The 15,022-nt window shown below is 35.4% G+C and overlaps 1 protein-coding gene across 1 annotated transcript in view; it reads left to right on the top strand.

Annotated features, from left to right (window-relative positions):
* Positions 1-15,022, top strand: part of LOC126183816 (intermembrane lipid transfer protein VPS13A-like) — a 681,615-nt gene that overhangs the window by 597,595 nt on the left and 68,998 nt on the right. The window contains exon 59 of the mRNA XM_049926066.1: positions 14,724-14,738. Within this exon, the coding sequence (XP_049782023.1) occupies positions 14,724-14,738 (15 nt within the window). The remainder of the gene's footprint in view (positions 1-14,723; positions 14,739-15,022) is intronic.

A 15,022-nucleotide genomic window follows, 5' to 3' on the forward strand; every position in this document is an offset into this window, starting at 1 on the left:
TTCCTATTTGGGTTCCACAGGAAAGCAGCACACTTATAGATAATGTGTTCATAGACCCAGATAAATTTAATCAAATAAAAACTTTTGCTGTCTGATCATGATACGCAGCTAGTTACAGTATATGATGTAGCTGCATACAGTAATGTTAAACAGTCCTCCAAAAAAATGCGTTCAGTTAATGTTTTAACAATTGAAAATTTTATGGATAGCTTGCAAGAGTTAGACTGGGATGAGGTGTACAGGGAACCTGATGCTAATTTAAAATTTAACTTATTTCATGATACCTTTGTGGGTATATTTGAAAACAGTTTTCCTAAGAAAACAGTGAAATATAATTGTAAGAAACCATGTAAAAAGCCATGGCTTACTAAAGGGATAAAAATATCTTGTAAACACAAAAGGGAAATGTATGCTATAGCTAGGAGGAATAATGATCCTGAAACAGTGAAACATTATAAAAATCTACTGCACTATATTAAGAAAATTTATTAAAAAGTCTAGAAGTATGTGTATTATGTCTGAGGTTACCACGTCTGATAATAAAATTAAAACAATTTGGAATATTGTTAAAAAGGAAACAGGACAACCAAGAGCACAGGAAGACCATATTTCTACCAAACTCAATGAACAGTTTGTTAACAAGGAGCCAGAAGTAGAAAACATTTCTAATAATCATTTTTAAGTGTTGTAGACAAAATAGGATCCAGCTATACATTATAATGGAAGGCAGTATATGAAAGAGGCAATACTTATGCACTTTGATAAAACTGAAATTCAACCCACCTCTCCTACTGAAATTAGGAAGATAATAAATTCATTCACAAGTAAAAGTTCACATGGAATTGATGGCATTTCCAAAAGAGTACTAAAAGCTTATTCCCAACAAATAATTAGGATTCTCAGCCACATATGTAGTAGCACACTGAAACAGGGCATTTTTCCAGATAGACTGAAATACACTACTGTTAAACCACTGCATAGAAAAGGGAATAGGTCTGATGCTAACAATTATTGCCCAATCTCACTTCTGACAGCTTTATCCAAAATTCTCAATAATGCTGTGTATTCAAGAGTAGCAGCATGTATTTGTAAAAATAAAGTACTAACAAAATATCAGTTTGGTTTTCAGAATGGTTTTTCAACAGAAAATGCCATATATACTTTCACCGATCAAATATTAAATGCATTGAATAACCGAACATCACCCATTGGGATATTTTGTGATCTCTCAAAGGCTTTTGATTGTGTGAATTATGAAATTCAAGCTTAAGTATTGTGGTATGAGTGGGACAGTGCTCGAATGGTTTAATTCACATATAAGTGGAAGAATGCAAAAATCAGCAGAGTCCTCTAGCTGGGGAGGTATCAAGAATGGTGTCCCTTATTGTTCTTAATATATATTAATGACTTGCCACTCTATATTCATGAAGATGCAAAGCTAGTTCTTTTATGCTGATAATATGAGTATAGTAATCACACCCAGCAAACAAGAATCAGCTGAGGAAATTGTAAATAACGTCTTCCATAAAATTATTAAGTGGTTCTCAGCTAATGGACTCTCACTAAATTTTGAGAAGGCACAGTTTATACAATTCTGTACAGTAAATGACATAACACCATTGATAAATATAGACTATGAACGGGAATCTGTGGCAAAAGCAGTATATTCAAAATTTCTGGGTATGTGCATTAGTGAGAAATTGAACTGGAAGAAACACATTGATGATTTGTTGAAATAGTTAGGTTCAGCTACTTATGCTATTACAGTTATTGCAAATTTTAGTGATAAACATATCAATAAATTAGCCTGCTATGCCTATTTTCATTCACTGTTTTCATATGACATCATATTTTGGGGCAAGTTGTCATTGAGAGAGAAAGTATTCATTGCACAAAAGCATGTAATCAGAATAATAGCTGGAATCCACCCAAGCTCACATTGCAGACATTTGTTTAAGGAACTCAGGACATTCACAGTACCTTCGCAATACATATATTCACTTATGAAAATTGTTATTAATAACCCATCCCAATTCAAAAATAACAGTGAAGTGTACAGCTACAACACTAGCAGAAAAGATGATCTTCATTATTCTGGATTAAATCTCACTTTGGCACAGAAAGGAGTGAATTATGCCACCACAAAAGTAGCTTCATAAAATATTACAATTTATAATTCAGTATAGTCTCTTCTCAAAACTCCAAATCATCTATTTATTACACATTCTTCCAATTATTTCACTGTATAGAAGGCATTGCTTTTTACCCACTTCGTTATTACACTTTTGAATTTATTCAGGGGCACTTAATATGCATGTTTAGGTAGTTCATTCAAATATTTGACACCAAGATATTTATAGTTATTGTGGATCTTTGTTAGCCTGGCATGAGGCTTGTCAATTGCATGTGTTTGTCTAGTGTTAAGATGGTGTATTGACATCCTAAGGTCAGAATTATCCAGGTTTTCTTTCGTGTATACTAGGTACCTATAAATATATAAACTAGGTACTGTCATAATATTCATTACCTTGAAGTAGTGCCTACATGAGTCTTGTGGTGTGAGTACCGCAATGCATCTGATGGACTATTGTTGCTATTTAAATACTATCTTAGAACCAGGTGAGTTTGCCTGTAGCAAAATTCCATATGTCACAAGGGAATTCAAGAAAGCAGTTTATGCATAGAGAAGCAGATTTTCACTTACACGGCTTCTCAACTTACACAGCAGATAAATCACACATGTGATCCAGAGCATAACTTATATGTATGTGTATCCCAGCTCAAACTTTGATCAATATGGAATCCAAGAAGCCTATTTTTGTGTTGTTATGGCTGATGAGTGTCAATTATGCTTTAGTGCATGTGTGTAAAGTTCAAAATAGCAGTTGTTTTGAATGGTTTCAGGTGCACAATTAGAGTTATTTATATGATCTGTCACTTAAGAGTAGCTTCCAAAGCTCATCTGGCCAGTGGTGGTATAATAAATGCTGGTTTTCCAAACAGAGTATAGACTTGGCAGGAAAGGGCATTATATTTCAATACCTGACAAATATCTGATTGCTGTGTAACTAACATGTAGAAACTAGTTATAATGGTGAGCTGCACCATCCACTATCTTATGTCACTGATGCGTCATTATAGCATTATAAATGCAACACACAATTACTTAACTACCACTTTCAACATGCAGAGAATGTCAGAAGCTTAATCTGTCTCATTCGTGACAGCATCTAGGATATACTCAGCAGAGCTAAGAAGAGATCTTCATGATGAAGAATTATCTTACATATGTGGAATGTTAGTTGTAACATTCTGGCACAGTTCAGCAGCGACTGGAAAGTTCAGGGTGTTTCTGTATGTATGTGTCTCTGATGGGATGTTGAAAGCAAGTAATGGGTGCACATTGTCTGTCAATAAAATTCATATCGTGCATTTTTAAGAAATGTTGCTATATAGGGGAGAGTGTAGTACCTAGGAACACATGACGTCTTTTGCTCAGATTTTAGAATCATATGTAGGAATGTGCACTAGAGACTGCAATAAGCAGTTTCAACCATTTTCTACTGTTCTTTTTTTGTTGTTAGACATGAGGTTGTATCGTACGCTGCATTTGTAACTATTTTTCATTGTACACATTTAAGTGCTGTATTATACATTAAGGCTATTAGGAATATATTGCAAATTTTTCAGATGCAGAATTTTATGGTAAGTAAAATGCTATATATTTTTTCAAGTATTTATAAGACATGCGGACAGTTAAGCCCTGCTTCATTCATTGTTCCCCATCTTGTATCTTGAAACAGAGTGACTTAATACATGAGGCATGTGACATTTGCAAGTTAACTAAGTTTCTTTAATATCTTAAGAGTGTTACCTGCCTTGAAAATAGAAATGTGTGTTAGTTTCCAATAGCTTCTATTTCAAAATGTATTAAACTTGTAACTGTTTTTTGATAATACTTGCAATCAATTTGATTTCACTTTCCAGTATTTGGTGTGTAGCAGAATAATAATGTAAGAGACAGATGATTAAATACAGTATTGAGAAGAGTTTTTCAATTTCTCTGCTCTTAAATTTCAATAGAATATTTTTTTCTAGGCGCATAACCATGTTGTACATTGGAACATGTTTTCACATTTGGAAAAATGTTAATTTTCTGGAGGAAGTTTGGAATTTCAGAAAACACTGCAGACATAAAAAGTGAATGCCATCATGTAAGAATGAAATATGAAAATATATAAAACTTCTATTACAGGGCTGGCTAGAGGTGAAAATCTGTAAAATGTACCCATGTATATGGGGTCTCCTTTGAAGGAAAATTACAGGTTAATGTCCAGAAGACATAATTCTCACTAGAGATGGCATTTACATTACATTACTCATAAATGTGCCTGTACCAGGATATACAACAACACCCATAAAATGTATAATACTGGCAATAGAGATTAATTTACTCATGTATTTTTGACACACTTACTGTGTCATTAGAGAGTACCAACATTTCCTGCAATTAATTAGTCAATCTAATGTTTTAGCATGAGTATCTCACTGTGGTTTCACATACCAGTGCTAATCTTTATACCCTGTGATGTGTGGTGAATAGCACTGTATTTCTGAGTAGTGTTTTCTGTACTCCATAATGAGGGGAGGAATCAGGATAGTGCAGCTGCTGACATGACTGAATCATTGCACTGTATCTCATATTTCTCATGTTACAATCATAGCTCAAAAAATGTGGTTGTGTTTGACACTTGAATCTAACAGCAATGATTTTACATACGTTGAGGAAATCATGCTATAACTGTGATGTGGTGATCCATGAAAATCCCAGAAGCTGTGTTACTTGATAGCTGGGAAAACTGGAGAAACTGGGAAAACTGGAGAAACAAGACATTACAGTAACATAAAACAAACTCTTCATACAGGAAAATGTTGCAGTTCCTTCTAGTTCCCAACCACAGTAAACATCACTCAAACAACCATTATAAAGGCTACTAAATCTAAACATTATTCTGCACCAAACTGTTCCATTCACCAAGAGCAATATCTCAGACAAGACTGTTGTCTCAAAGTCTGTTGCTGTTTGTGTAATCTCCTGTATCTTTTATGAGATTTCATCTCTCAAAACTTTAAATAATGCAAAGAATTAAATTATGAGCCACAATTTAAGCAAATACCAACAGATAATGTTGTGGAGAAGATTCATGGTAGTATGAATTATTAAAGAATACTGATCTTGAATTGAGTGTTTCTGGGAAAAATGGAGAAACAACATAATTTTACATACGTTGAGGAAATCATGCTATAACATCATTCCAGATGTCAGTGAATTTATATTAATATAAATTTTTGAAATTACATGGCACAGTTTACTCCTCATTATTGTAATTTGATTGCAACAAACACTGTGAACTGTGCTACATTTTATGTTTTCATTATATGCAAGTGTTACTTCCCTCATATTTCATCATTTTATTTTATATTCATGTTCATATGATGGCAGTTCTCCAACTTTTCTTATTGCAGCTACAATTAAAATGAGCAATTAAAGTTAAATTTAATTTCTCATTGCATTATTTGTGAGAACTTGCATTACTTTGTCAGTAAATATGGATGTAGAAGAAGACACACACAGACAGACAGAGGTGTAGCAAATAATAAGTTATATGTTGAGCTGAGATGGAGGATAAGATATATTAGTATTATGCATTACATAGCTCTGGAAGTAAGTTAATAAAAAAAAGTCTTATGTGGAATGATAGATGGTTTATTATTGTTATTATTATTTATTTGTGCTACATTTTTTTTACCAAACCCCTACTCTGTGTTACATAAGCAGTCATTCAATAGAATGTATTGCCTGACAGATAACTTTTAATTAAATTTTGAAGTAAGTTTGTTTTAGCAATTTCATTTATCTCCTGTAGCAATTTATTGTCCAACTTCAGTCCTGGTTAGAAAATGTTGTTCTGAGTTTTATCTTTATAGGTTTGGAGCCAAGAATGATTTACATTTCTGTGATGAGCTTAGCTGAGATTTATTGTTTTGTGCTTTAGAAGTGAGAATAGTGGTGTTGCCGTGGACTGGTAGCCACTTTGGGGACAGAGTACAATTATGTAAAATATACTTGAATATATTTTAAGTTATATGACAATCCATTGTCCCTAAATGAAAACAAACCATGTCAAAAACAAATTATTAATATAGGTTTGAGATCAAATACACCCTGTCACAATCTGATGGAATAGTTTGTTATCTGCAATCATGTTTAGTGCAAACCGTGAAGTATGGAGGAGTTGGTGTTAAGGGATTATTTTCATTGTTCGGTTATGGTTCAAATGGCTCTGAGCACTATGGGACTTAACATCTGTGGTCATCAGTCCCCTAGAACTTAGAACTACTTAAACCTAACTAACCTAAGGACATCACACACATCCATGCCCGAGGCAGGATTCAAACCTGCGACTGTAGCGGTCGCGCATTTCCAGTCTGAAGCACCTAGAACCGCTCAGCCACACCGGCCGGCATTAGGTTATGGTCCCTATATTTTGCTTAAGCAGATGCTTAATGCAGAAGGATATGAACACATTTTACTGCATTGTGTACTGCATACAGTAGAGGAACAATTCAGAGTCAGTTACTGTATCAGCATGAGAATGCACCCGGTCACAAAGCAGCACCTGTGAGTTGAAGGTCAATAACATTCCTGAAATCAACTGGCCCACCCAGAGTCCCAAGCTGAACTCAATGGAACATCTCTGGGATGAATCAGAATGTTGACTCACTTCAGACCGCAGCATCCACCATCACTACATTCTCTGGTTTCAGTTCTTGAGGAAGAATGCAACAGACATTCAGATACGTCACTGAAAGTGTCTCCAGGAGAGTTCAAGCTGTTATAAAGGTGAAGGGTGAACATAGCTCAAATTATGTCCACTAATACGTTCTCAGACACTTTTAATCAGATAATATTCAAAGTTAGCATTCGTTTTCTCTTTTTATAAATTCAACTTGAAAGACAACCTGAAAAAAATAGTTGAAATCTGGCAATTGTAGATGATCTTTGGTCAAAGTTGTAACACATTTTCAGTCATGTTATAGATAAAAGTTATTCAGAGTAAGATGTTAAACACAGTAAACAACTCCCTAGGTTTAATATGAGAGTCTGCCGAAAAGTAATTCCTCCAAATTTTTTATGTGAAAACTGTTGAAACTTTTAAAATAGAAAACATTATTAACATTCTACATTTTTATTCTTCACATCTACATATTCATTTCTCAATGTAAGTCACCCTGGTGATGAATATATTTTTCCCAACTAGAGAGCATTTTGTTGATAGCAGCACTGTAGAATATTTGACTTCGTTGACAGAGCTACAACCACACCTCTACTTGCACCACTTCATCACTGTCAAAGTGCAGTTTTCAAAGGTATACTTTAAGTTTTGGAAAAAAATGAAAATTGGAGGGGCCAAGTCAGGATTGTATGGAGGATGAGTGGTGACTGTGAAGTCAAGGTGTCAGATTGTTGCAAATGTCATAGCACTCATGTGTAGAATTGAATTTCCATGCTAAAGGAGAGGGTGTATGGATAAACACTTCAGATTCACAACTCGATTACAGCATGCTGTTTCTCATGCACGGATATAGTCACATAACTCACCAGCACGTTACATACTACAGTGGACATGAGGAATAAAGATGTAGAATGTTAATAATGTCTGTTTTATTTAAAAAGACTTAAAAAGTTTTCACATACAAAATTTGGAAGCACTGCTTTTCTGCTCTCCCTCGTAGTAGGCCACTACTATTCATAGAATGTTGTGAAACAGAGATGCTAAGGAAACTTTAAATGATACTGGCAAATCCTTTGGGATATACAAACAATGGGAGGATAAAAGGTAACAAATTACTGCTTAGTAATGAACTAGCACATAAACAAGACTGAACTCATGGAAAAGCTTTCATACATATATCATTTGTTGAAACTAACAGAATAAGAACTCACAAACACACACATACAAACACACACATACAAACACACACATACAAACACACAGTTAGGTTGTCCAAGTACTGTGGCCAGACTGACCCAATTTGATCAGCAGCACTAAGACAATGTAGCTCTGTATGTGTGTGTGTGTGTGTGTGTGTGTGTGTGAGAGAGAGAGAGAGAGAGAGAGAGAGAGAGAGAGAGAGAGATTAACCATCCAGTCTGTCGTAGATATTCTGATGTTTAGACTGAAGGCAAGAAACAGAACAGTGGAATATTAAATTCTATATACATGGATACATGTTTGAGGATACTAGTACCAAATCACTGTATGAACCCCTCACAGTTACACAAATCACTAATGATGTTGAAATAACACACCTAGTATTTAAAGATGGTTGAAACTACTAAAAACAAATGTCATCAGCCTCTTACGGAATCTCAATTACATTTTACCTTGAATGGAATTAATATCTTTCCTAGCTCATACTTGTCATAATATTACTTGATCTACTGAATGAGAAGACTATTTAAGTGTTGATGTTTAATTGTTAATTAGTTATTTGTACATTTCATGGATCACTGTGCAGTCCTGCAATGATATGGAATGAATCAGGTTTATAGTTACAGCACAGCTTCTCAGCAGAGAATAGCAACATGCTGACCATTTACGTGATTTCTTCATTTTGTGCAACCTTCATACATTCATTCAGTATCTCTCTGTCCCAGTTTTAAAAATACATACACAGAAAATCATTCTACTATACATTCAGATATTCTTCTATGGAGTAGGAGCTATCAACCAGATATGATTTGAATTTGTGTTGAAGTCATTATCCAGTAAATTCTCAGTATTGCTCCATAGATGGTCAAAATTTTTTATGGCTGAATACCTGACTCCCTTTTGTGCCATAGCAAGTGTTAGTGATCAGTGCAAAGACTGGTTTGAGGCAGCTCTCCACACAAGTTTATCGTGTGCAGGCCTCCCCATCTCTGAATAACTATTGTCTTCCGCTACAGTTGATGCCCCCTCCCAACCCCGACCCCCAAACACACACTCACTTCCTTACATTACCAAAGTGACAAATCCTTGATGCCTCAGGATATGTCCTATCAACTGATTCCTTCTTTTAGTTGACTGAGGCCATAAATTTCTTAACTCCCCAGTTTTATTCAGTTCCTTCTCATCAGTAATATGATCTACCTATCTAATTCTCAGCACTCATCTATAACACCATATTTCAAAAGCATTTATTCTCTTCTTGTCTGAACTGTTTATTGTCCACACTCTACTCATTACAGGGTTACACTCTAGACAAATATCTTGAGAAAATACTTCAGACCTCTTAAATTTATATTCAAAATTAGCAAATTTACCTTTTCCCAAAATGCTTTCCTTACTATACCCAGTATGCACTTTATATCTTCTCTATATGTCATTGTCAGTTATTTTGCTGCCAAAATTGCGAAACTCATCTACTATATTTAGTGTCTCAGTTCCTAATCTAATCCCCTCAGCATAATCTGATTTGATTTGACTTCATTCCATTACTCTTTCTTTTACTTTAATCTTGCAACATATTTTCAAGAAATTATCCATTCTGTCAAACTGCTCTTCCACGTATCTGACAGGAAGACATGTCATTTTGAAGTTTTTATTTCTTCTCCTTGTACTTTAATTCCTCTTGCAAATTATGCCTTGGTTTCCTTGACTGCTTGCCAAATGTAGGCCACAAACCTGCCTCACACTCTTATTAACTACTGCTTCCTTTTGAAGCCCTTCTACTCTTATAACTACACCTTTGTTTCTGTACCAGATTTTTCCTTCTTTTTACCTCTGCCAGAAGTCGTGCAAAATAATGTGGCCCCAATGCAGAAACACATCATGAGCAATGTGTGAGTCCATTCCATTGTTCTAAAGAGGTGGCCACATCAGATAACTTTCATCTGCTGAAACATACGTATTGAGTGTTCTCGTTGCCATCTCTTCACCACACTGTGTGACACTGCAGTCTTCAAGTACCACAGGTGCAGGGAAATTCATTACTACCAGGAATGTGAGATTATATACAATGCTATTAAATTTTTGCCAGAATAGGCAAACAAGGAATTAATAACCTCATTAAAAACTGTGCTTTAGTGGGTTGCAGGAACCACTGTCTATCTCAGTCACACAGTTAGGAGGATAACGTGTAGGTGCAAGTACTTCCCAGAGCTACACAGCTTCAAAATGGTGCAGAAAGAGAAGAAGAAAATTTTAATCTTAGGTAATATTTCTGAGCAGGTTGTCAGTGGACTCACACATTCTGTATTTTACTCTCTCTGTTTTATTCCAACATTACAGGATTTTTTTTTTTTTTTTTTTTTTTTCTCACGGAGACCAAGCTCCCATTCATGACACTAAATATAAATTCTGCCTAAGTAATCCTGTATCCTCCTACAGCGATTTAAAGATGATACTATCTCTTACACTACAGCACCATCAGCAAACAGTTGCAGATCACTGCTCATTCTGTCCTTCAGCTTGCTTATGTGTATAGAGAACAAGTGCTGCCATACCACACTTCCCTGGGGCACTTCTGATGCTGGCCTTGTCTTCAATGTGCACTCACCATCCAGGACAATGTACTGGGTACTATTACTTAAAGAGTCTTTGGGCTAATCATATATTTGAGGGTTCATTTCATATGTTCAGACCTTTGTCAAGAGTCTGCAGTGTGACACTGTGTCAAACACTGTCAGGAAATCATGGATAACAGGAGCTGCCTGCTTGCCTTCATCCATTCTTTGCAGGATACTGTGTGAAAAAGGGCAATCTGAGTTTACTGAGTGATGTTTTCTAAATCTGTGTTGATTTGTGGATAGAAGCTTTCCTGGCTTAGGTGAATTTATTATATTTGAAGTTAGATATGCTCAAGAATTCTGTGGCAAACCAACAGTAAAACTATTAGTCTTGACTCTGTGGCTTCATTCTTTTACCCTTCTTATATACAGAACACACCTGTGCTTTTTTCCAATCACTTTAGACTTTCCACTGAGTGAGACATTCTTGATAATTCAAGTTAAGTAACAGGCCAATGCTAAAGAGTACTCTTTGAAAACAGAATTTGCAGTTTGATCTGACGCTGGCAGCTTACTTGTTTTCAACTACTTCAGCTGCTTTTCAACTCCAGAGATGCCTGCTTCTGTGTCCTCCACGTGGCAGTTTGTGCAGACTTAACTACAGCTGAAATTTATATGTTGTACATCAGAATATTGTAGCAACTAATGTGATTTGAGATCATACTCTTTTGATTGCAATGTTTTTCATTTGTTCAATGAAAAGCAAAAGTTATTTATACTAACTTATGAGTCTGCTGAGCTGAAAACTGAATACTGGTAATTACATAATGGGACACATTAATACTTATGCAGTATGCAAAATGCGTTATACTTTACTTGCATGTGTAATGAGAAAACAGTTGAGGAAGATCCTTTTTCTGCTATAAACAATGTTTTTTATGCACTGTTATGTGTTATATATCAGCATGTGTAGTACCATCAGACAGCATTTTGCATTGGATAGTCATATAAAATTCCCTGCAACAACTGAATGGACAGAAAAGTGATAGACTTGGAAAGTTAGTAGTCCATGATAACAGAAATAAAGTCCACTCCTCCTCTGGACACTGATGTAGTGTGCCTCCTTAGATGAAATCTGGTGCTGCTGTAATTACTTGTTTTCTCTTCTCTACATTTAAAATACATAATATTTTTTTCTGCTGTTTGAAATTTTGTTTACGTAACATTCGCTCCCCTCCTGCTCCTGTCTTCTCAGTACAGCTTTAACCATGCATATCAGTTACCGTTTTTCTGTAATATCTTCCTTATATTTTCTTCTGCTGTCCATAATTTCTCATTTGTAATTTCTGAAGCTCTCCCTGACTGGAAGATTCCTTTCCACTGCAATAAATTCTTAAATCACGACTCAATGGAGCCATACCTCTACTAAAACTTGTCCTCTAAAAATGGTTCAAATGTCTCTAAGCACTATGGGACTTAACATCTGAGGTCATCAGTCCCCTAGACTTAGAAATACTTAATCCTAACTTAACCTAAGGAAATCACACACATCCATGCCTGAGGCAGGATTCGAAGCTGCGAACGTAGCAGCAGCGTGGTTCTGGACTGAGGCGGTTAGAACCACTCGGCCACAGCTGCCAGCACTTGTCCTCTTTTTGTTTTTGTTCTCTTTATTTTAAGCTCTTGCAATGTATATAATAAAGGTACACAATCAAAACTGACATTGATTTATTGTACTCTCATAAAGGGTTATTTGAATAAGTAAGTATATAAAGATATGTAATATCTTTATGATTTAAGAAAGAAATCTTAACAGTAATCTATCATGGACTGAAATAACACTTGTACAACACTCTCTCTGCCCTATTATCCTGCAAGAAATAGATGTTCTAAAACTATCTGTGCTTTTCAAAAGTTTATTATATTTTTAAGTAGCATTATATGCTGTGAAACGTTTCCTCTTGTTAGAGTGTATCCAACTGAAAAATGTAGAGCTTTATTTATTGAAGTAGTTACCTCTCCTAGTATGAATGGATGCTTGTAATGCATATATTATAGCACTTTCTATCCACTGCTAGTTATGGACACTACATTGCAGTGAGCAACAACATACAGAGATGCAGTAGACAAGAATTGCTATGTACAAGGAGCCAACCAAAAATTGACAAGAATCTGAATAGTCTGACCATTCAAGTAGCAGTACCAACTGCATTGTGATGGCACACATTTATTAGTTTTAGCACATCTCATTACGCCATATTTGGCCAATTTTGTAAATTTTGAAATTATAGATTTAAAGAAGCAGGAGATTTATCATTAAAAAGAGCCACATGGAAGAAAAGTAAGTAAACTGTTTATTATTTCAAGGTTATTACCATTAACTGTTAATACATGTATCACACTGTGAGGCAAGACTGTCAATGCCTTCACAGGAAAATGTTTGAAATTGTGTACAGAACCATGATTGTACCGAGATGTGCACAGCTTCATGCAAAGCAAATCAGTGGTCATGAGTATCTTTCTACAGGGCTTCAAAAATATGGAAATCAGGTGGGAAGAGATCAGGGAGAGTTCAGGACTGTATGAAGGTAAGTACTTTCCAGTCAAACTTCTGGAGCGTATTCGAAACAACTTTGGCAACACATGGGCAGGCATTATCCTGCAACAGAATGATGTCGTCCATCAACATTCCTTGGTGTTTGGAAAAACTGAATCATGCCATCAAGTCCAAACATCCAGGAATGTTGATGTACGACATCATTCTGTTGCAGGATAATGCCTGCCCATGTGTTGCCAAGGTCGTTTTGAATATGCTGCAGAAGATTCGCTTGAAAGCACTTACTCCATACAGACCTGATCTCTGCCAACCTGATTTCCATAATTTTAGAGCCGTTAAGAAAGTCATTCATTACGTTTGATTTGCTTCACATGATGCAGTGCAAGTTCCTTCACAACTGCAAACATTTACCTGTGAAGGCACTGATGATCTAGTCTCAGAGTTCCATAAATTTATTAACAGTTACTTTTGAAATAATAAACAGTTTACTTACTTTTTTCATCTGTCTTGTCTTCATTTGAAACCCACTTATACTTTAAGCTGAAGAAAAGTGCATCTGAAACATATGAAAGACTTTTGGTGAGCTAGCCTTTAGATAATTAAGTTCATTGTGGTGACTAGAGGAAAACTATCCATAATGTTTGTTAATTTGTTAGTCTTCCAAACAAGACATGTCAGTTGGTTATAGAGAACTATTAATCAAAAATGTGAGCAAAAAGCAAATATCATAGGGAGAAACAATCACCATGATAAAATAAGAAAATCAGAGCTTGTTCAGAAAGATACAGGTGTTCATTCTTTCCGCACGCTATACGAGATTGGAATAATAGAGAATTGTGAAGGTGGTTCGATGAACCCTCTGCCAGGCACTTAAATGTGATTTGGAGAGTATCAATGTATAGTAGGTATAGATGCAATCAGATTCATTTCTCACCACTTGGAAGTTGATCAGTGATGAGACTATCAGGTTTAGGTTGGTACTGACCTGTATAAAATAATTTCTGAACATGGAAAAAGCCATAACTGCCAGTAGATCATGGGTTTATGTTAAGATCTTGAAACAAATCAACTATCTTAGATTGTCACACAGAGAAAATCTACTTTATGTTTCAGTGCAAATGACTGATGGAAAAAGAAAGATCAAATGCTGCATCAAAAAGTAACTGTGTGTATCATCATGTAAGGGATGGCTTCCTAGAAAAGAATAAAGTTACTACCAATCTTGGTCCACTATAGGCACCTGATGTAGCCCCATGTAGTTGATATTTCTTCCTTAAAGTCATATTCTGTATACACAGACTTAAACAATTGGAAAATTGATTTGAAGGTGACTGAACTATGATGTGCAGGAAGTTTCATGATTTATGCTACGAAATTCTAGAAATTTTTGGCTAGCACTTTGTACAAAGCAAACACCCAATGGGATTTTTTTAAGACATGTAGTGTGTAATGGATTGTCCTAATTGATGTTTTGATGTTCCCCTATATGAGGAATACTGTTTTACTAATTTACTCTCTCCACTCTGTTTTCTCTTCTTTTCCACACAACTACTACAATACTACAAACATCATGACTAATTGTCATTACTCAACATGTGACCTGGAGTGTAGGAACAGAATTATCAGGTATGATACAGTACTTATTTCTGTGAAACCCTTCTAAATTACCATGTGCTGTGGGTATGATTCATCTTCTGGTATAGTCAAAGCTTATTACAGGCATTAAAAAGTACAGCTATTAACTTTCTGTAAATTTGTGGTAATTCTTTAAATGCAAAAAAGGTAATTGTGTGTGCTTATGTAAAGTTCAAAATATATTCAAAAGGCAGATCTAACTGTCAGGTTTATGCATCACAACTCACTTCTCAGTATTATCTATTATTTTAAAGTATAAAGGAGAATTCATTGGT

This window comes from Schistocerca cancellata, chromosome 4 (assembly GCF_023864275.1).
Source record: "Schistocerca cancellata isolate TAMUIC-IGC-003103 chromosome 4, iqSchCanc2.1, whole genome shotgun sequence".
Taxonomy (NCBI): Eukaryota; Metazoa; Arthropoda; class Insecta; order Orthoptera; family Acrididae; genus Schistocerca; species Schistocerca cancellata.